The 22,874-nt window shown below is 42.1% G+C and overlaps 1 protein-coding gene across 3 annotated transcripts in view; it reads left to right on the forward strand.

Annotated features, from left to right (window-relative positions):
• Positions 1-22,631, forward strand: part of LOC119913329 (PC-esterase domain-containing protein 1A-like) — a 33,770-nt gene extending 11,139 nt beyond the window's left edge. For all 3 annotated transcript variants that reach the window (XM_038732735.1, XM_038732737.1, XM_038732736.1), the window contains 6 exons: positions 2,265-2,415; positions 5,641-5,893; positions 6,959-7,042; positions 7,220-7,303; positions 8,212-8,295; positions 22,156-22,631. In XM_038732735.1, coding sequence (XP_038588663.1) covers positions 2,265-2,415; positions 5,641-5,893; positions 6,959-7,042; positions 7,220-7,303; positions 8,212-8,295; positions 22,156-22,280 — 781 coding nt within the window. In that variant the 3' untranslated portion in view covers positions 22,281-22,631. The remainder of the gene's footprint in view (positions 1-2,264; positions 2,416-5,640; positions 5,894-6,958; positions 7,043-7,219; positions 7,304-8,211; positions 8,296-22,155) is intronic.
• Positions 22,632-22,874: the final 243 nt, after the last annotated feature.

A 22,874-nucleotide genomic window follows, 5' to 3' on the forward strand; every position in this document is an offset into this window, starting at 1 on the left:
TACAGAGGGAGAGAAAGTAGAGGAGAGAGGAGCTCAGTGCATCATGGGAAATCCCCCGGCAATCTAGGCCTATAGCAGCATAACTAAGGGATGGTTCAGGACTCACCTGAGCCAGCCCTAACTATAAGCTTTATCAAAGAGGAAAGTCTTAAGCCTACTCTTAAATGTGGAGATGGTGTCTGCCTCCTGAACACAAACTGGAACCTGGTTCCACAGGAGAGGAGCTTGATAGCTGAACGCTCTGGCTCCTAGTCTACTTTTGGAGACTCTAGGAACCACAAGTAACCCTGCATTCTGGGAGTACAGTGCTCTGGTGGGGTAGTAAGGTACTATGAGCTCTTTAAGATAAGATGGTGTCTGACCATTAAGAGCTTTGTAGGTAAGAAGAATGATTTTAAATCCTATTCTGGATTTTACAGGCAGTGCAGAGAAGCTAAAACAGGGGAAATATGATCTATTTTCCTGTCAGAACGTGTGTCGCAGCATTCTGGATCAGCTGAAGTGTCTGATTTAAGCAGCCTGATAAGGAATTGCAGTAATCCAGCCTAGAAGTAACAAATGCATGGACTAGTTTTTCTGCATCATTTTGAGAGGATGTTACTGATTTTTGCCATATCACGTAGGTGGAAAAAAGGCGGTCCTTGAAGGTTGTTAAAGTTATAGGGCATGTCTTGATTAAAAAGATAGCTGAGATTCCTGATAGCTGAGTCTCGGAGGTGTTTGGGCCTTTCGCTGTTAAGTAAAGATAAACTGCTTGTTAAACTTTACTGTTTTGGTTTACTCACACCCCAGAGAGACACAGGTTAACAGCACCTTCTGGGCAGGTGTGTTTACAGTGTTTGCGTGCTCTGCTGATGTACAGTTACAGCTGATGAACTCTTAGCCTAGCATGCTAATACTATCTTACCCATGTCTTGTCTCAACGTATGGATGAGACTTTTATAGACATCTGCACATAGAAGCAGAGGAATGAGTCATGAACCAACCATTTCCCCCTCATGATGAGTTGATCATCTGACCTTTGCTCTAGCACCATCATAAGGTCATAATTTACGGTACAGTCATGATCCCCTCAGAATGAATTGTATAACTTAGGAGTTTTTTTTCCCAACTGGCACCATCATAAGTTCCAAATTTGAATTTGTTCAATACTTTGGTTTATGAACAAATACCTGCAAAACTAATGACATTCATCAGCCTCAGCTGTACTGTGTAGGTGGGCATTGTAAATATTAAACCATAAACATGGTAATGGTGTCTTGGTGAGAATTTTAGCAGAAGCTTTAGCTGAAGTTAGCATTAGCTTAAAGCACTGCTCTGCTTAAGCACAGCATGAAAGAGCTGCTAGCATGGCAGTCAACTTTTATTCTTGTTAGATTATTTATATTTCACTGCAACAGGAAGGACTAGGCGCTGCACAACATGACGGAAAATCAAAATCACAACAGTTCTATTTAGAGCGGGATCGATAAATCAGCATGGCCAACATTATGAGTTTGAAGTCATTTAGAAAAAATGTCTCCATTATATAGTTTGTCCACCAGATAGAACTGATAAGTTTATTTCTGCCCTGTGAAATGTTCCTGAGCCCTCAGGACGTATTTTGGTCGCAGTAACCCAATATTATGAAAATAACTAAATGTATTAGACACATACAGAAAATGTTTCTATTATTATGTATTTGTGTTAAAAAATAAATTCCAGCTTATATATTGTTTCATTTAACTCAAATGAATATGTGGATACATTTTATACATGTATAGATGGTCAGGCTAGGTCAATAATATTTATGATGTGGTCAAATTTTAATTAAAAACCTGCTGTCTGTGATAAATGTACTGATGGATGGATAGAATAATTCTTTTATAAGATGATCAATACTGATCTGATGTCTTTGGATGCATGCTTGGATCTACGGCACACTGCAAACCATTGGTCATAAGTCAATTTTAGGTACATGAATATTATTTACCATCTTATTTTACGTCTGTCATTACTTGTGGGAGGACATTAAAAAAAAGGGAGTCCAGTAATAACTTGACATATAACTGTCAGTTTAACAACATTCCCCCATCAGAAAACAATTCAATCCAAACAATCCGTGGCTGTCGTCTTCCTCAACAAGTCCACTGTGGAGCTAGCAGTGATGAGGACACAAAAAATAATTAGATATAATAAAATAACACATTTCTAGTAATGCCAGTCTAGATGTTGCTGCTTCATTTTCACTAATGTTTTGGTTTTCTAAATGTTTTAAATGTCAGGTACGGCATGGGGTGTCTTGAACAGTACAAAGAGAACCTCCACAAGTTCTTTGGCCAGATAACAACCATCGTTCACCACGACTGTTTCATCCTGTGGAGTCTGGCCATGCCGCTTGGCAAAAAGATCAAGGGTGGATTCTTGGTGCCTGAGGTGAGAGATCTCTCAGCTCGGGGCCTGCAGCTTTTCATTCCTAACAAACACTCCTCCAGCTGATTTTACTTATTAGTACCTTCATCCAGAGAACAGGGAAATGAGGAGCTGCATATTTGTTTTGTGGAATTAGAAGAGCTGCAGAAAGAAAGCATAGGAGGAGAGTGGCTTCTCAAAAGATTCCTACCAGCGCTGTCATCGGTTCAACATTTAAATGTGTTGAATATTTTGGTTTATGACCAAATGCCTGCAAAACATTCTGATTATTGATAAACCAATTAATTTCTCGGTCAGATCTATCGGGCCGATATCTGGCATTTTGAGATGATCAGCATCGGCCGATACCTGCACTCATGAGGCCGATACACACAAATGTCCACAGACCCATCAGTGAGCTGCTGTGGACTGATGTTGGTGCTCCCCTTTGTGAGATTTGGGAAGGTGGTGATAAGTTGTTTTAGAGGCCTAAATATCCGTAGTCACCATCATCTTTTCTCCCATACTAAATGACAGCAGCTCTAATCTAACACCATTACTGGCTAGGATTAAATATATATAGTTATACTGTAGAGAATAATGCAGCTGAATGACGTCACTTCTGACAAACTGTACCCCACTCTCCCTTAAACACCAGTCATGTTCTGAAATCTACAGCGGAACCCAATGAGCTGGTTCATAATTTTATTTAGTGGTTTTACCAGAATATGTTTTGCCATGTTTTGTCATTGCTGCAGCACCTCCACAAGTATGCCTGTTTGTTGACCGCTCCGTTTTATCTACATAGTGAAGCATCTCGCTTCTATTGGGTCTTGGTTGGGAGTTGCACATCGCAGTACCATATCATTGTGAAGTCACCCGTTGGTTTGTGGACTTGGAAGCCTCGAGTTTGGCCGATAGTTTTTGCAACCAGCGGCACCGGACGTGACCATATTTGGAAGAGACTGTGGAGCCAACAGCTCTGTGTGCAGCTAGTTAGCTTGCTTAGCTAGGTGCATCTGTAATTCATGTTAACTGTCATTTTAACTGGGATGATAATTCTAAAAGTCTTAAAACAGCAGGCGGATGTGTTGTCACTGTGTATGCTGCAGCTCAGTGTGTTTCTACACCAGTGTTTTTGAGTGCCACACTAGCCGTTATGCGCAGATAGGTTACAGAAGTAAAGGCTGGACTACAAACGAGCTGTTTTCAGGCAGTTCAGAGCAGAATTTCTGTGGGAGATGGGAACTCCCTTTGGGCTGGACTTTAGGCTTTTTCACTTTGCAAACCTGTTACATGCACAAAAAACATTTCTAACACAATAACAAAAGGGTGAAAGCCAAAAAGCATAAATTCTGCATTTTTTAAAATTTGTATCTGGGGAGAATGTAAACGACAACAACAAGATGATAATCTGGTTTCATCTTCACATTAAAAAGTCTGACATTTGGGAAACAGTCCATTTTGACTGCTTCAACACGGAGTCCGCCTCCTCTCATCTTGCCAGAGTCTTGCGCTCAGTACACTGACCCACGGCAGTTGCTTGATCTGGGACGGCAGGTCTCTGTAATGATGTGGGCACAACAGTCTTTGATTTCTGTTGCTTGGCCAACATGAGTCCCAATTTGTCCAGACCGGACCTTTACCAGGATCAGCCTTAAGCCAAAGCTGGGCCATGACTCTTATCCCGGCTCTCTTTCCTCTCCTCTGAGCGATCACCGCACCGCCGTGGTGCCTGGTCCGGTTGATCTGGCTGGTGGATTGTGGTCTGCTGCTCTTTAATCCAAAAACTCTGTCTGTCTTCCTTTTTCAATGACTGTTCTTCTGTCAGAGGTAACATAAAGCTGGAAAAAACAAAAGTGTAGCAAAGGTTGAAGGAGCTGCAGGCTGCTGCTTCAGGTGCTGCCGGTTGCTATGACAGCTGGCATGTAGACAGGGTACACATTATGTTAATTACAGTATGGTATGAACAATAACAAATAGGTAAAGAAAGGAGAAAAAAAGTGATTACAGATGGTATTACTGGTTTTACTATATCACACATTTGTCTAATGATCTACAGTTGTGAAAGGCCAAAGTACACAGAGTAGGATACAACCAACACACACAGTTTAAACTGCAGTGTGTAGTTTGACTGACTGATCAGGAAAACCGTTCATAATCCGCAGAGGGATTTAATAGTCGTTCAGCTTTTGATTCATGCAAAAATCACAGATCTACAGACCCTCCTGTTCAAGCAGTCTTGGCCCCGGTTGTTTGGTCTGCACCAGGATTCTATTGACAGCTTTCATACCAGCCCGAACATACTGCTGGACACGCCAGTGTTCATTTTAAGCAAACCAAACATGTATGGTGTCTTTAAAAATGGCTTTGAAACAGTTGTGAGGGCTGTCTGCAGAGTAAACTGGTCTCACCAGTTGGCTTGACCTCAAAACCTTTGCTTAACCGTACACTAAAGAGAAGATATTTAGGCCTGACGTTATTATTCGCTGCTGGTTCATGTGCTTTGTCAAACTGTCACATTTAGTAAACTATACTAATACTAATATAATTAAATATTTAAAATACTTCAGCTGAGACCACCAGCCATAAGCCAAGTTTTCATCCAAGTTTAGTGTAACTTGTAACTGAATTTCCAGAAAATCTGCTAAATAAAATGCCAATGAGGACCTGGTGTCATCCACTACTGTTATGTGAATATTAGGAGTTAGTTCAGCAAGTAAACAGTAGTCAAACCTTAAATGAGGGAAAATCATTCCAAATCCTCACCGATCAAACATTTTTGGCTCTTCGGTGACAAGCAAGGGCGCGGGAAGGCGGGTGCGAACACAGTGTTTAAATTACATGTGCAAACTTCATAATGGGCACTATTGTTACTATATGACAACATAAAATACAGCAGGATAGTGAATGTAGAGGATGCTCTTGATAATTCAGCCTAATAATTTGACGTCATCAGCTGTTTGCACTGTTTTGTCATGATTATAGCAGATACATTGGTGTGATGGGAGTCGACTCTGACAATATCTTAATAACATCCACCACCTCCCAACCTGGTGCCGGTCATTTAAACTTTCCAGGTCATTTCTTTATTGTGCTGAAGTGTTTTTCTTTAACGGTTTACTTTCATGATTAGAGCGCAGTAATGTAGATGTGGAAAAGAACACAAACAACTGTTTTGAACAGCAAATGAAAAATTGTTCATGAAACAAGTGTAGGCTGAATCATCACATCACTGAATCCCAACAGGTGAGCCACTTGGGTCCCACGCTTCGCTATGACATAATTGAAGCAAACTTCTACAGCAGTCGGCTGGCAGACGCCTACGGTTTGGACGTCCTCGACCTGCACTTCCACTTCCGCCCCCACCTGCAGCACCGCATGCCCGACGGCGTCCACTGGGATGCACTGGCCCATCGGCACATCAGCAACCTGCTGCTGCAGCACGTCGCTGAGGCCTGGGGAGTAGATCTGCATGATCCCCCTTCCCCACCAGGACAAGGTCAGACACATAAAGCTGTTACAGACTAATGCAGTGCTAACATGTTTCAGTCCTGTTGAACCTCTGTCATGATGCAGTTTATTGACTCTATATTTACCGTGCTGAACAAGTGGTTATCAATAGAAACGCTTATGCCTGAACTGATCTGCATATATAAGTACCATTAGACTGTATAAAACATGGACATAGTAGTGTCCATGACATCACCCTTAGGTTTCTGAAGAGCCGTTGTGGGCGGCTCCGGCTATCGCCAGACTCTGGCTAATCCAAAAATGGGCAAAGAGGTTGAGCTGAGGTGGTGAGTTACAGAAAAAGTTGTCAGTTGTCATGAAGGGAGATATTAACTATAGAGAACAAGCTATAGACATGTTTATATCTGCTGTAAAGACATTTTAACCTGGGGTTCTATGGGGATTGACTGTGCTTTTCTGCCTCTGGATAAGTATGCACGTCACACAACATGTGTTCATCCATAGAACATGAATGAACATTTAATATTTACCAGCCTGGGTTTCAGTGGAAAGTTTTCATATCTAATTACAGTTTGAGAGGCTTTTACACCCAGAGAACTCTGTGTGGTGAATCTCAGAATACTTTGATTTCAGGAAACTTTAAAAGGTTAGATGAAGTTGATAACTACAGTATTCACGGCCTTCAAGTCAAAAACCCATAACGGTTTCACTCGACTGACAACCTGGGTTCTTGCAATGACAAGGATGCCCTCTATTTCGGAAAAAGCAACCCACAAACACAATGACAAGGAAAAAAAGCTTTAAAAGAAGATGCCATGTCGAAAAGGAGTGTACAAACAGAAAACAGGCCATTTTGAGTGGGTCTATGATGGCACGCAGGATTGGATATCTGCTATCAGAAGGTAACACCCAGACAGCATTTTCAAGACTTCTTCAACTGTCTTTCTTACACAACATTCGTTCATTTTTTATTTATTTTTTTAAACCTACAGTACATCTTCCATTTAGGAAGTGTGAAATGATGCATTTGGTGCCTGAACTGTGTGCATGTGATGATACTATGGCAGAGGGGTAATAATGTTTGAATGTTTAGTGTTTCCACAGGGTTGCAGAGAAGACTTTGGACGCCACAGTATCAGACCTGAGTGGCCTCGTCAAAGGCCCCTGCTGGACGCAGGTTTGTAAAATCCAAAATTTCTCTTGTCAGTCACTCGGAGGTTAGGTCTCACTGAATCACTGAAGAATGCTGTATATTTTAAACAAAGGTCAGCTGGTCATGACCATTTGGACCAGTATTTATAGTATATATGCATATTCATACATGCATCTTATTCTCATTCTGTTTTTGTCTCAGTACCACTAAGGAGATGTGGCCTGGTCCAATACCAGCAGAGACACTTCAGATCAGACAGAGTTCACTTGGTTCCACCAAACTCAGGTGTGTGTTACCCTTGAATATGTTATATGCAGAAGCTATTTTGACATTACCTTTTTTTGCTCACCACTGTAGCTATACATATACAGTAAATACACACCAATCAGCCATAAAATTATGAAGGTCTTCCATTTGCCGCCAAAACAGCCCTCACCCCTTGAGGCATGGACCGCACTGTGTATGCACTGCGTGTTCTGACACCTTTCTATTAGAATCAGCATTTTTTTCTTTCAGCAATGTTACCTACAGTAGCTTGTCTGTTGGATCGGACGACATGGGCCAGCCTTTGTTCCCCACATAAATCAGTGACCCGTCGCCGGTTCACAGTTCAAGTACTGGCCACTCCAGAGCATTTTGGAGGTGCTCTGACTCGTCGTCTAGCCATCACAATCCGGCCCTTGTCAAAGTCGCTCAAATCCTTACCGTTTTTCCTGCGTCTAACACATCAACTATGATGACACAATGTTCACTTGCTGCCTAATATATCCCACCCACTGACAAGATGTTATTCACTTCACCTGTTAGTGGTTTGCTAACAGACAGAGCAAGGCACCTGCTTCCAATAAAATATTTTTATTAAAAAAAGTTATGTTTGAAAAGGTTTGTGGACCATTTATTGTTTTTATGAAGTGTTTGGACTTAACTAAGAAGAGTTTTAAACCTTGCAGAATGTTTTGTGGGAGCTCTTGGGACAGTAATTATGTGAAGTTGATTAATGAAATATCAGATGATGATTTATTTCTAATTCAGAAATGCTACTTTGGGGATTATGTGAAAAGACTAATTTGTGTTTATTTTTAAAAGCCTTAATGCTTTGCCTTTTTTATGTATCTGTGTGGAAAGGGGATGAATAATGTATGTTGTAACTTCAACCTAAAGACTGCTGTTTTTGTCTTGCATGTGGATGAAAGGCAGAGCAGTGAGCTTCAGACCCCTGCTGGTGCCAACACAGCTCACTGATCACCCTGCACAGGCTGCCGGCCACCGCTATAGAGGTAATGCTCCAATGTGCCTGCCTGCAATGGAATTACTGTATGCCCAGAGAGTACGGTCTAGACCTGCTCTTCTATGAAAAGCCCTATGAGATAACGGTTGTTGTGATATGGCGCTATGTAAATAGAATTGAATTGAAAATGAACACTTGTCCTATTCCCATCTTTTCTACCAGATGTGCTGATGTGTTTAAGTTTGTGCAAGTGGGCATACTAAAAGTTAAAAAGTTTAGTTTTATTATAAACTGTGACACATAAATAGCCGGCTGTGAGTAACACTTTTTAACATTTCTAGCCGTCTCGTCCGTACTGCCACACATTTATTTGTCATTATTCTCTACACATTATTTCGCCATTAAATCCCCAGTTTGGACATACCTTTTAGCTATATTTAGACACTAACTTAATGTGTTTGGCACATAAAGAGACACACCTGCATTATGTATTTTGTTTCCCAAGTGGTCTATTTTCTAGAAATTAGGATAGTGCCATCTGATTGTCCATACAAACGCTTTCCAGCCACTTTCATCTAAGTAAAGTTAATTGACTTGCTATTTGAATAAGAAACTGTAAAGAATGTCTTCACCTCATCTGTATGGCATATTTTCTTGAGACGTCTTCAGAACATGGTTGGCCTCCACCTCCGGCAAGTATGCCTGATTGCGTGTGATGCAGAGAGCTACACACTGCAGTTCACATTGAATGTCTGAGCAGAAGAAACTATCAAGTCTCTGTAGGCCTATGTCTGTCAAGACAGACTCGTGAGCTTCAGAGGTTATATCCCCAGCCCAGCACTATACATCTGAGTGGGGAAAGAAAAGGCTGTGCTTGACCCAGGCACATGATAACCCACAGCTGCTTCCAGGTGTGAGTGTGATCAGGGAGTTCCTGAAAAAGAGTTTGGCTCTCGACTGCAGCTTCCTAAATAAATAAATAAATAAAGGTTGGGTTAAAAAAAAAGAAGTGCACCTAAAGACACCAGACAATGCCAATGGTAACTCGGCAAAGAACTGTATGGCTTTATGAAGACTGTGTTTGGATTGAAGAAGACTGATCTGCCCCAGCAGTAGATTGTTGGAGGCAGTGGCTTCAGGCTTCAGGAAGCTGGAATTACACTTCTGTGAAGATGCACATCTCTCCAAACGTGCACTGATTCCAAATCGCATGACGCTTTGTCTGGACCAGCTTGTAAAATAATGTGATTGGTTGATTCAAACAAGAGAAATGTGTTTCGATATCCGCACTCTGTTTGGACACTGCAAGAAACTACATTTAACACAAGTCTATGCTAAAGACCAGAAAACATACTCATGGCAAATGAGACTACATGGCTACTGTGAATGTTACTTTTCAAAAGCCTGATGAAAGACACCAGCAATCTCCCCATATTGGCCCCTGTCTATAATTCTGATGTAAGAGGGATTTGTGAATCTAATGTGAATCTACTCAGCTTTCCTTTATCTAATGATGAACTGCTTTAAAACACTCTCCTAGTACAAAATGGAGATGAAAAGGGAAGCAGCGTGAACAAGCAGATAAACCCAGGTGAAGTTTGGACAAGCACCGTCTCACCTCATTACACCCGGTTTGAGCATAATAGTCAGCAGGCCGCCTCTGCGAGTTTCCCTTTTCTCGGACGAAAACCACCGAGGCATGTTTTGCGTACTCTGTCAGGTCCATGCTGTCCATGTTTGTACCAACCAAAAGGAGAGAAGCGAAAGACCAAATGTTAGTGAGTCCAGTGTCACTGACACTTTTACTTTTTACTCTTAAAGACCTAATGAAAAGTCACCTTTTCAGTCTTAATGTGATGCACTGTAGAAGATCACTTACATGGCTAGTTGGTAAACTGCTGAAGCTGGTGCGCTAACTGCTTACTTGGTGTGTATATATATACAGTGTATATATAAAAAATAATGTAATGGCATGCTAGGGGCAGGCAAACAGTAGTCAGTCACAATAACCCGATGAGCTTCTTTCTGTTTTCTCTGTACAGAGTGTTTATTCGCCACTGATATACTGTTCTTAGATGGTTGCATTATTTCACTGTTACAAAGAATTATTTTAGGTGGGAAAGTACTCGGAGCTAATAAGTTAGGATAACTTGTACCAATTTTCACTGACTGTTCCTGCACATGTCAGCCTTGCGCATTGCGTTTCTATGAGCCAGGGATCGAAACCACCGACCTTCTGATTAGTGGACGACCTGCTGTACCTCCTGAGCCCCAGCCACCCCGAGTCTACAGTTAGATTTGGTGAAAAAGACTCTTTGAGGGAGCTGACAAATGCACTTACTGCATTGACATAGTGGTGGTGGTGCAGATGTGGAGAGCTCTGGCAAAAAATGCAGGGTTGTCTGGCAAAATAGCTGCCATAATGCAGCGCTGCTTTGAGAGTGGTAGATTACTTTACCATGTTACCAGATCTTAGTCGTGGTAAATATATATCTCAGGTGGTTAGCTTGACTTTGCGCATTTTCCATTTATTTTACAAGTTCAGAACATTCAGAGCATATCCATTCATTCATTACATTTATTCCTTTAGCTTTATCTAATCAACCAATCACATGGCAGTTGCTTCAATGCATTTAGGGGTGTGGTCCTGGTCAAGACAATCTCCTGAACTCCAAACTGAATGTCAGAATGGGAAAGAAAGGTGATTTAAGCAATTTTGAGCGTGGCATGGTTGTTGGTGCCAGACGGGCCGGTCTGAGTATTTCACAATCTGCTCAGTTACTGGGATTTTCACGCACAACCATTTCTAGGGTTTACAAAGAATGGTGTGAAAAGAGAAAAACATCCAGTATGCGGCAGTCCTGTGGGCGAAAATGCCTTGTTGATGCTAGAGGTCAGAGGAGAATGGGCCGACCGAGTCAAGCTGATAGAAGAGCAACTTTGACTGAAATAACCACTCGTTACAACCGAGGTATGCAGCAAAGCATTTGTGAAGCCGCAACACGCACAACCTTGAGGCGGATGGGCTACAACAGCAGAAGACCACACCGGGTACCACTCATCTCCACTACAAATAGGAAAAAGAGGCTACAATTTGCAAGAGCTCACCAAAATTGGACAGTTGAAGACTGGAAAAATGTTGCCTGGTCTGATGAGTCTCGATTTCTGTTGAGACATTCAGATGGTAGAGTCAGAATTTGGCGTAAACAGAATGAGAACATGGATCCATCATGCCTTGTTACCACTGTGCAGGCTGCTGGTGGTGGTGTAATGGTGTGGGGGATGTTTTCTTGGCACACTTTAGGCCCCTTAGTGCCAATTGGGAATGGTTTAAATGCCACGGCCTACCTGAGCATTGTTTCTGACCATGTCCATCCCTTTATGGCCACCATGTACCCATCCTCTGATGGCTACTTCCAGCAGGATAATGCACCATGTCACAAAGCTCCAATCATTTCAAATTGGTTTCTTGAACATGACAATGAGTTCACTGTACTAAAATGGCCCCCACAGTCACCAGATCTCAACCCAATAGAGCATCTTTGGGATGTGGTGGAACGGGAGCTTCGTGCCCTGGATGTGCATCCCACAAATCTCCATCAACTGCAAGATGCTATCCATCAATATGGGCCAACATTTCTAAAGAATGCTTTCAGCACCTTGTTGAATCAATGCCACGTAGAATTAAGGCAGTTCTGAAGGCGAAAGGGGGTCAAACACAGTATTAGTATGGTGTTCCTAATAATCCTTTAGGTGAGTGTATGTCAGAGGTCGCACGCCTCTGGAGCAACTAGGGGTTAAGTGTCTTGCTCAGGGACACAATGGTGGATACACAATGGATTAGGAATTGGGAATTGGACCCACACCAAAGGCATGTGTCTTATTCACTGCACCATCACCACCCCATGTCCATGTAAAATATATTCAATGCACCCTGTTTGATTATGTCTGTGTACTTGCTGTACTCCCACTTTTTTTGTCATGCCTGCTACCACACCTCTCAACTGGACGATATGATATTCTGACCCTACCATCTGAATGTCGCAGCTGTAATCGAATCATCAAATCTGAAATCATCAGACCAGGCAACGTTTTCCAATCTTCTATTGTCCAGCTTTGATGAGCCTGTGTGAATTGTAGCCTCAGTTTCCTGCTCTGAGCTGACAGGAGTGGCACCCGGTGTGGTCTTCTGCTGCTGAAGCCCATCTGCTTCAAGGTTCAACATGTTGTGCGTTCAGAGATGGTATCCTGTATTCCTTGGTTGTAATGAGTGGTTATTTGAGTTACTGTTGTTGTTTTGTCATCACGAAACAGTCTGCGCATTCTCCTCTGACCCTTGACATCAACAAGGCATTTTTTCTCCACACAAACACACAAATGGTTTTTATCGACCCACACACAGTCAAGGGAAACTGGATGGAGGCTAAAGGCTGGCATCACTGTTCAGCAAAGCTTTAATATGACTACACAATTTCCAAACATTTGTGAAATAGGAATTTAATATTTAGGAAACATGAGGCGGTTTTATTTATTTAGAATACAATACTGCCATCTATAAAATTCCCACAAGCCCTGTGTCTGCTGTTTTCCCTCAGGCATATTTGTCATAGATGTACTTGGCAATCACTTGTCTGCCCAGGTCGGCAGGGTCCATTGATTGCATCGGTACAGTAATCAGCGCTCATTCAGAGGAGAGCCTTCACCTCTTGGCCAATTCACAATAGCTAATAAAGAGTTCTAAAAGCCTCCTGCCCACCTTTAATCAGCCAGAGAGAATAAGCACCAAGTCATGCTCTGGTTTCTCAGCTGCTGTTTGTAAGTTCACTAATTTGAACACAGCTGTATTCCTTCATGTCTGAATTTCAGAGGAAGACCGGTTGAATCAAACATTGCCATTATATCTAATGTGTTTTTTGTATAAATTCTACTGCTGCTGCTGCTTTATTACACCCTACCAACACTGTGTAGCATTAAACACTATTTTCATATTGCTGCTTAATGTGTTATGTAGTGTCTACTTCCAGTTGTGAGTTGTCAGTATTCAAGTGCTGCTAAAAGCCTATTGCCATGGCCATTAAATTGATTCTCTCTTTGCATCAAGATGGCAACATGAGAAAGGATCAAAACTGTTTCTCATTCTGGGCGTCCTTCCTCGGATAGACCTGCATCGTCTTCCTGAGGGCGGGAGGTCAGACAAGTGATAGGTTGGATGGATGTGATTGGTCGCTGATGATGGTGAGAGAGAAATCATAGCTTATTACGCGATTCAACAAACGTGTGCGTGCGCGCGCACACACACACACACACAGCAGTCCACTACTTGGCCCAGATGTCTGCGATATTGCAACAAAATTTAAGTTTCAATAGCCTGTTCAAAGACTATTGCTCAAGGAGAGACGCAATTGACCCTTCGCTAAGCCACACCCACAAATACACAGCTGGCCAATCACTGCGCAGTATAGGTCTCGCTCTGAGGTCCGACACTTTCACGGATGCACTCCATGCACTCTAATGCAAAAGGAGTCATTTTCTAGCTTTCTTTCTGCTTTTCTAAGATATGGTCAAAGCTGTTCCTCGGGCATTAATTACAGTCTCTACCCAGAGAGGTTGACGAGAAGTACGATTGTTCCTAATGTAATGTTAACTTATTATTGAATGTAACCTTATAATGCCCTACTGTTCTGCTTTTAATGATTGTAAATTGAGTAGAAGCCTACCCAGCTGTACAGGAACAGTGTTGATCCTTAATATCGTTGTCTTTTGTCTCAATCGTCGGGGGATGAGGTGGTTCACTTGTGCTGTGTGATCAGTAGGCTTTAGCTTCTGTCTTTCGCTTTTTTCACGTCCGTTTGAGTCAGTCTGACAGCCTGAAGACAACCTTCAAATGCATAATGCAACTGTAAAACTGTCTGCTACTTTGGGAGATCGCAACAACAACACATTTGACAATATGTGTCCAGGGAGTGCAGTAATTCATGGAGGGCAAAACAACAGACCAACATAGCGGATCACCTTACAACTTAAGAAAAAGAAACACATGAACACAAAATGCAAGTGTTGGGCATATCCGATCCATGTAACGTTACAGCATCCGCTGCCGCATTTCTACCGTTAAAAATCGACATGCCCCTGCCACCGCTCGAGTGCGGTATATTTACGTTTACCTTGTGGGGAATCCCTCACCTAGTAACACAGCCCAGGCTTGTCTCCTCCTCACGTAGTGCATCCCGAAAGCACAACAACCATCCAGCATTTCCAGCAACTCAAAGTAACAGTGTATCACTTGTTCAAGTTACCAAAGTCAGTCTCCTGACGCTGGACAGTTTTGTAGTAGCTGCACAACAAACAGCAACATGCAAATAGATATAAATAAATAGTTCTAATAATTCTAGCCTTTGATTTAGGTTGCTTAGCAACCGTCATGCACTATGTAGCCTACCGACAGCCTGGTGGAACTACTTTTTGTATTCATAAAGAAATGTCTGATAAAACAAAGTCAAAGTGTAGTAAGTCTGTTAGCCTACTTTCTTTTTGCCATACTTGGTAACTGTTTTATAAAAGCAACAGCTCACGACCCCCTTAACTGTGATATTATAAGCGTATACCTGGCCTGTTAAGCTATTGCTTAATTGTAAAAGGGGTTGCTCAAATCGAGCAATCTGATCGGTTCATAGTAGTGGTATAATGAGCATATACAACAGCTATGACGTCAAATTCCTTTGCACAGATCCGTATCACTCCACGACAGAGTAACGTTAGAAAATAACACCAGGCACGGTATCAGTACCACACCTGTCAACCACAGTATCGCCTGGCAACAGTGTTGCCAAGAATATGCAAGCAAGCAGGGACACGGCAAAGACGCACAACCCACTGCCTCCGCAGTACTTCAAAAACTCTCGGACGCAGGTCCTGAAATGAGAGAGATTATGGCTGTTAGTGAAAACAAATGCGTAGCCTCTCCCCAGAGTGAGTGGCAACTGAAACTTGGGGACCCGTGAAAGTGGAGTAATATCCTCGCTGCAACACAAACATCTCCACCTCTCAAATAGTTCTAATAATTCTAGCCTTTGATGTATGTTGCTTAGCAACCGTCATGCACTATGTAGCCTACCGGCAGCCTAGTGGAACTACTTTTTGTATTGAAGAAATGACTGTTGATGAAACAAAGTCAAATTGTAGTGCGTCTGTTAGCCTACTTTCTTTTTGCCATACTTGGTAACCGTTTTATAAAAGCAACAGTTCACGACAGGCCGTGATATACGCTTATTATATCACAGTTAAGGGGTGTTGTTCGGCTGCTACAGCTCCACCTCTATAGACAGCAGCATTCTGGAGTCAGTTTCTCTCTCTGCTGCCAGCGCAGCCTCGTTACCACCTCCTGCAGACAGTGTAGGTGCAGCACACAGCAGCAACCCTTTGTCTGCATGAAGTCAGAGTTTTTGGCAGTATGACATTGTTGTGACAGATTACAACCCTTTGCCCCCTGCCAACCTGTGGCTGGGGCAGATAGGTCATCTTCTGATCAGAGCCACCTGCTCACTTATGGACTCCAGGTTCAGTGCAGGTATGGTGCTTTCTCTCTGTTGTAGTAAAGGTATCAAATGTAGATTTACTGAAGCACTGTGGTTCTTGTACATTATGAAGCGATGACCTTTTGCGTTATTCTGCATAACCTTCTCCAATTCATTTATTGACTGAAGACATGTATTTGCTTTGCAATGATTAATTAAACTCACTTCAATGGAACCAAATACACCAGTCACTTCACATTGTTCTAACAGGCAACATTTACATTGTTATTAACTAAGGTAAGAAAAACAGAGTCAGTTGAAAAAGCTAAAGGCATAATATTAAAACCATCTAAAGTTGCCAAACAGATCTTCCCAAGGAAAATAATTTGTTTTATTCTACTCCACTACTCCAATAATTACCTCCAAGAAAGTGTATGTATGTGTGTACACTGCTCAAAAAAATAAAGGGAATACTAAAATAACACATCCTAGATCTAAATGAATGAAATAATATGTAAAATATATATATATATATATATATAGTCCCCTCCTAAAGTATTGGAACGGTAAGGAAAATTTTGGTTTTGTTGTTCACTGAAGACATTTGGGTTTAAGATCAAAAGATGAGTATGAGAGAAGAGTTCAGAATTTCAGCTCTCATTTCCTGGTATTCACATCTAGATGTGTTAAACAACTCAGGACATAGCACCCTTTGTTTGAACCCACCCATTTTTCAAGTGAGCAAAACTATTGGAACATGTGACTGCCAGATGTTTCTTGTTGTCCAGGTGTTGCCTTTTAGGATGATTGTCCAAACATTAAATATCTCATGACTCATGACATGATATCGCATGACTTGGCAAGTTTTCATCCTTGGTTCAAACCTATAAAGACTGCATTTCCTGTAAAAGAGGATAAACCAACATGAAGACCAGAGAGCTGTCTGTGGGAGAAAATCAAGCCACTGTCAAGCTGAGAAAAGAAGGAAAATCGAGCAGAGCCATTGGACAAACAATGGGCAGAGCAAACACAACAATTTGAACGTCCTGAAAAAGAAAGAAACTACTGGTGTACTGAGCAACAGACGTCCAACAGGTCGGCCAAGGAAAACAACAGTAGCTGATGACAGAAATATGGTGAGAGCTGTGAAGAAAACCCCCAACTTCCATCAGGAAGTGACATCAGCAACGACCTCCAGAATACAGGGTGAAGGTATCACAATCCACTGTTGGAAGAAGACAAAAGCTGTGTCTCAATTCAGGGACTGCATCCTTTGAAGGGCGTGGCCTTCGCGGCCTACAAAGGCATGTGGCCGCAAAAGGCCGAACCGACCGACGGTCTGGTCTACGGAGGACTGTCTATTGCGTCATCAACTGACCCCGCCCTTACCCATGCGTGGGGAAGCGCCGCTCCTGTCGCCTAGCAACCTTCACAGCTGCGGTCCACCGGCAATAGAGACGAATATTTTAATTTTAATATTTTACCTCTTAATAGAGGAACTAGAGATACTTCACCGCCGGCGCCGCCGCATGATGTATCTCAGGCTGAGAGAGGACCCTGGCCAGGTAAATACGGGGGAAAGTAACTAAGAAACGTTACATTTTATATGTAGTTAGGTACTATGGGCTTCCTAAAGCTAACAGTGATGTTAACCTCAGTTAACGTTGTTTATTGCTACTGCCATTTCACTTTAACAACATAATTTTCATATTTAAAGAAAACCTAACCCTACTTAAATATTAAAATATTGACAGTGTTTTTGTCATTGATCAGCTAAAGCAAGTTGAATAGAAAGATATACAAGCCTTATCTAACTAAGCTCTCTACACTTCATAACAGTTGTTCTTCTCCTTGTATCTCTAAACCAGCCCCGGCCCCTGTACTGCAGGATAAATTTGAGAGTTCCTGTGCTGGACAGGTTTTTTAGCCAGCAGGACACACGGCCAGATTTCCGGTTGAGCAGGGAGGCCCTGGGAGTGCTACTGGGACCCGGATGGGGTGCCACGATTGAGACCCTGGTGTTTCTCTTCTGGCTGGCAAGTGGGGCATCGTACAGGGTGGTCTCCAGAGTGTTTGCAATGCCTCGATCCACTGTCCACCGCATCGTCCACAGAGTCACTGAGGAGGTGGTGGCCATTCGCCACAAGGTCATCCACCTACCGAAGACCCAGGATGGGCTGACAAGACACAGAGCCTTTTTTACAGCAGCTGGAGCAATCGACGGCTAAATATGCTGTAAAAACTATTAGTTATAAAGACAAGACACAGAAAATAAAATAATTTATTTAACAAATTTATTTATTTTATTTATTTGAATTGATTAATAAATATTATATATATTATTATTTAAGGATTTATTTATTTTTTGGCCAGTCTCTCTAGTAGAGAGAACAGCCTGTCCATCCTCTCTCTGCTCTCCTCTCCTCTGCCTCTCTCTGTAACCTCATGTCTTCCTTCAGTAGCTGAAGCAGCTCATCCTCTCTGACCCTCTTTCTCGGCTGGCTCTCCTCCTCCTCCTCCTCCTCCTCCTCCTGGTCACCCACTGTAGTTCTTGGCCCTGGTGTGTCCTCATGGATAGAGGCAATTACGACAGGTGGGGTGGTGGAATGCCTCTGTCCCAACACCTCATCCATGAGGACAAACCAGGGCCAAGTTGCAGCAGTGGGATTCCCCCCTACACCCTCTTTTGACCCTGGACACTTGCAATCCTAAGGCACAGGAAATCAATCATGGTAAATAACAACAGCAGAAAAACAAATTTCAGCAACTGTGTTTATTAACGTGCATGACTAAAATGAATGAAATGAAGATACAACGTACAAGGTAAATGTATGTATTATATTAAAACAGGGTTGTAAGATGAATGCGGTTTATATTTCCCTTTATGCTGCACAGTGAACGATTTATACAAAAATCAAATTCAAATCGTACATACATACTTTGTATTTTTTTTTTTTATTGTCCCACTTTTTTTTCACTTGGAGGGAAGTCACCTTCCCCCACAGGCCCATTTTCTCCAAAATTGTCCTAATCACAGAGAAACAAAAGAAATAAGAAAGATAAGATAAGAAAAAACATTATTTGTCCCACAGTGGGGAAATTGCGGTACATGGTGAGTGTGTGAAGACACAACAAAGGGCTGCCCCATCTACTAGTTGTCTTATTGTTAAAGGCTTTGAATAGGATGGCGGCTCATTTAACTGTAACTTTACGTACATGATGATTAAATGCAGATCTTGCGAAAGGGCTATTGATACTTTAATTACCTCCAAGCCACGATGGCAGAAAACTTTGCCCCGGTGAAGAGGTGGTCGCTCTCCCCCCTCAATTTAATAAAGAGGGCAGTTTGCTCCTTGCTCCCTAAAACAAAACGACATGTTCAAGTAAGTTTTATGCTTCACATCACCAAACAGTAAGCAGCATAAATCACAAAACAACCTAGTTACATTAACCGTGTACTATATCCCAAGGTTTTTGTAACCGTTACTAATGTTAACGGTGTGAAAACCAAGCAGGGTTCACAACCTGTCTAACGTTAAATTAGTCTAACGTTACGTGGTAACGTTATTTTCATGTACATAATATTAAGTATAAGTGATGTATAATATCGCGACAATCTCGGTAGGACGCAGGTCTGACTCTGAACCTCTTCGATTTAAAGTGAAGACGTTAAAGGCTTTATTTTTTAGGTTGTAACTTGCCCAAACGATTTGCATTTAACGTTAACGTTAGCACATCAGTAACCTCAGGTAATGTTAACTTAACGTTAGCTCGCCAGTTCATCACTTAACTTACGTTAACTTCTTCCACAAAACTATTCTTTAAACGACACATTGCGCTTTTATGTCTCTTGTTATTTTTACATATGTGTAGTTGGCTTTTGAAGTGAGTTAAAATCCAATACTTATATTTATAGGTAAAATCCGGGGGGCTCAACTCCACAGCCACAGCCGACACCATTATTTACGCTGGGACAATCAACTGGCACGCAATGAATATCAGGATACCTGGGGCTGCGAAGGATCCAGCTGTTGGATCCTCCAAACGGACGAAAAGAAGGCTGCATTTGTCGGCCGCATTTGAAGGAGCCTTCGAAATGGGACAGCCTAGTCGCATTGACTGTGACGTATTCGGTCTTCAAATGCAGCCTTCGAAGGATGCGGTCCCTGAATTGAGACACAGCTTCAGAGAGCAGAAATATAGAGGCCACACCACAAGATGCAAACCACTCATCAGCAGGAAGAATCTAAAGGCCAGACTGAAATTTGCAAAGAAGAACAGAGATGAGCTGCAAAAGTTCTGGAAACCAATCTGATGGACTGATGAGACCAAGATTAATCTCTAGCAAAGTGATGGAAAGGCCAAAGTGTGGAGAAAGAAAGGAACTGCTTATGATCCGAAGCAAACGAGCTCATCTGTGAAGCATGCTGGAGGTGCCAACAAACTGCCAACAAAACAAAGGACTTCATCAGGACTTCATCAGGGGAAAAAGTGGAAGGTTTTAGACTGGCCAAGTCAATCAGCTGACCTTAACCCAATAGAGCTGCATTTCACCTCCTTAAGAGGAGACTGAGGGGAGAAACACCCCGAAACAAACAAGAAGTGAAAGAAGCTGCGGTAAAAGCCTGGAATAGCATCACAAATGAAGAATGTAACAGTTTGGTGATGTCGATGGGTCACAGGCTTGAGGCAGTTATTGCAAGCAAGACTTGTTTTCCGTGTGTGTGTGTGTGTGTGTGTGTGTGTGTGTGTGTTATGATATGTCCCTGACAAATACAGTTTCACTGGGACTATACATGTTCTCTGATTTAAATAAATAATATAGTTGAGCATCTCAGATCCACCTGTGGAATTCAAACAGTGTGACTTGGATCAACTTCTGTGTAATAGAAAAGAAAGAGCACAAAGTCATGTCTTTAATCCAGATGACTTGGGTAATTTTCTAATTTTCAAAAATTTCTCAGTGTAAGGTCCCATATACTAGTGAACATTCAAATCATGGGTCCTCCTGCCCAAACAGCTGTGTGCAGACTTGCTTTGGGTTCAGTACTAAAGGTGGACAGTATGCAGAACATTTCATGCTGCAGTGGTTGCCTGTTCTGACAGACACTCAGTGGGTGAGTCTCTGCTTCAGGAGCTGAAACAATTACTTGATTAATCAACAAATTGTTTTTATTGTTTCACATTTTGGACGGATGTATGATTGTAAATTTAATATCTCAGTTTGGACTGTTTGTTGGACAAAACAAGAAATCTGGAGACGTCGCTGTGGGAAATTGTGGTTGCCATTTTTCATTATTTTCTGTCATTTTTTCTGCTTGTGGTGTACGTTTGTTGGGGAATAACGTGAGGAAGATAATGTTGAATGTTGATTTGTGATGTGTGATGTACAGTGCTGTGAAAAAATTTCCCTCTGGGAACAAAGTCTAATAATTTCACTGACAAAATGATTGATAATGAACATGACAATGGTTTCAGACCTACCTGGTTCTCACCTTCAGGAGAATCCATTACTGAAGCCACTGCATACAACACAGTAGCAAGACACTGTTAACAGTTGCTTGTTTGAACAGCTGCTTACTTTCAGTTAGTTTCTTCTGTGAATCAACTTCATTAGGAGAGCGAGCACCAGAGCTGTGCTGACACCTGACTGTGGCAGCTTGTAAAACGGATTGATTTTGACATGCAAATGAATGTAGCTCTTTCTGTACTGTTCTTTGCAGAACAATCAAAAGGGAAAAACAATCCTACACATATCTGGAGTCAACATTAGTCTAAAGTTTAACTGACCTTTGTGCCTGAATCACTCGAGTCTTATTACTGTATGCACAACAAGCCTTTCCGTGAGTTTCTTAGATCTTTGGGGCACCGCACACACCTGTGTTAAAATATTGGCAATCGCCGGTTGTTGGGGTGACAGTGGCCAGTTGGAAAATTTTTACATTTCGCCCAATACTTCTGCAGACATGTTAGAAATGCGACGCGGATGCTTGATCATTTTACATTTGTTCAATCAAAAACGGCAAGCAAAGCTCCTCTTCTTGCTGTCATGAGGTCTCCGCCGCCGCCTTTTCCAGCGCACGTGTGGGACGTGTCTGCAGACCCCAATTTTATAGAAACGCATGCATGTCTCTCTGACAGGCAGACAAAATAAGCAACTAAATGGTGAATGCACTAGAACATCTGGCAGCTAAAGATGAAGAAGCTAATGTTGCTCCCTGTCTGCTGGAAGCAACTGGCAATAGGCAACTGTTTTCTTATATATCTTATATACATTGTTTTATTTGCTGTGTTTATGCTTTTGTATATATGTAAAATAAAAGAAATGCTGGTATGAGAACAACCAAAGCAAATGGTCCAGTATAAAGTTGAGTTTTGTTGTCTTTCAAATTCAGGTGGTGGTTTCAGTTTCCGTCCTCATTTCCAAGCAGACAATCGCTGGATAAGGAGGAGGAGGTCTCACCCGTACCCCCCTCACCTTCCCAGGGGGATGCCCAGACACGCTGCATATCGATGGTGAGCTGCGGAGGATAGAGAAACCCATTACAGCAGGGCCACAAGGACTCTTGATACAGCATTATCTGCGAAAAGAAATGATTCACAGATGATGGGTCACTGTCGGTGCTGAGAAAACTTGTTGGGAAATAAGGCAGATAAGGGGAATGGAAGTTAAGTGAATTTAAAGTCACAGGCTGTTGATGAGTAATTAAAGTTGGCTAGAAGCACAGTGACATGTATACCTGCGTTAGAATACACTGGATTGGAGAACATGCAGAAACACTGATCAGTCTAATTTAGGTTTTAGATGATGGAATTTTTACATGATGTTTTTTGACATAGGCATGGTGATAATAAAAGGATTTTCTTCTGATCTGTGCTGCTTTTGTGGGAAGCCTCAGAGCTATATTTCCTTACCCTGTTCTTTCTTTCACTTTATCCCCTACAACATTGAATCCTATCATCTGTACAGTGGGGTTCAATGTCTACAAAATCTAATCCACTGCTCTCCTCATATAATGCCTTGATCTGTAGCCTCAGGCAGTCGGCCACCCACAGGTACAGTGTTCACACTGCGAACAACGCAGAGAGCTAGTCAGCATTTGAGCCAGAAATG

The sequence above is a fragment of the Micropterus salmoides genome, unplaced genomic scaffold (assembly GCF_014851395.1).
Source record: "Micropterus salmoides isolate LMB-PRFRI ecotype aquatic unplaced genomic scaffold, ASM1485139v1 Ms_hic_scaffold_2, whole genome shotgun sequence".
In the NCBI taxonomy this organism is placed as follows: Eukaryota; Metazoa; Chordata; class Actinopteri; order Centrarchiformes; family Centrarchidae; genus Micropterus; species Micropterus salmoides.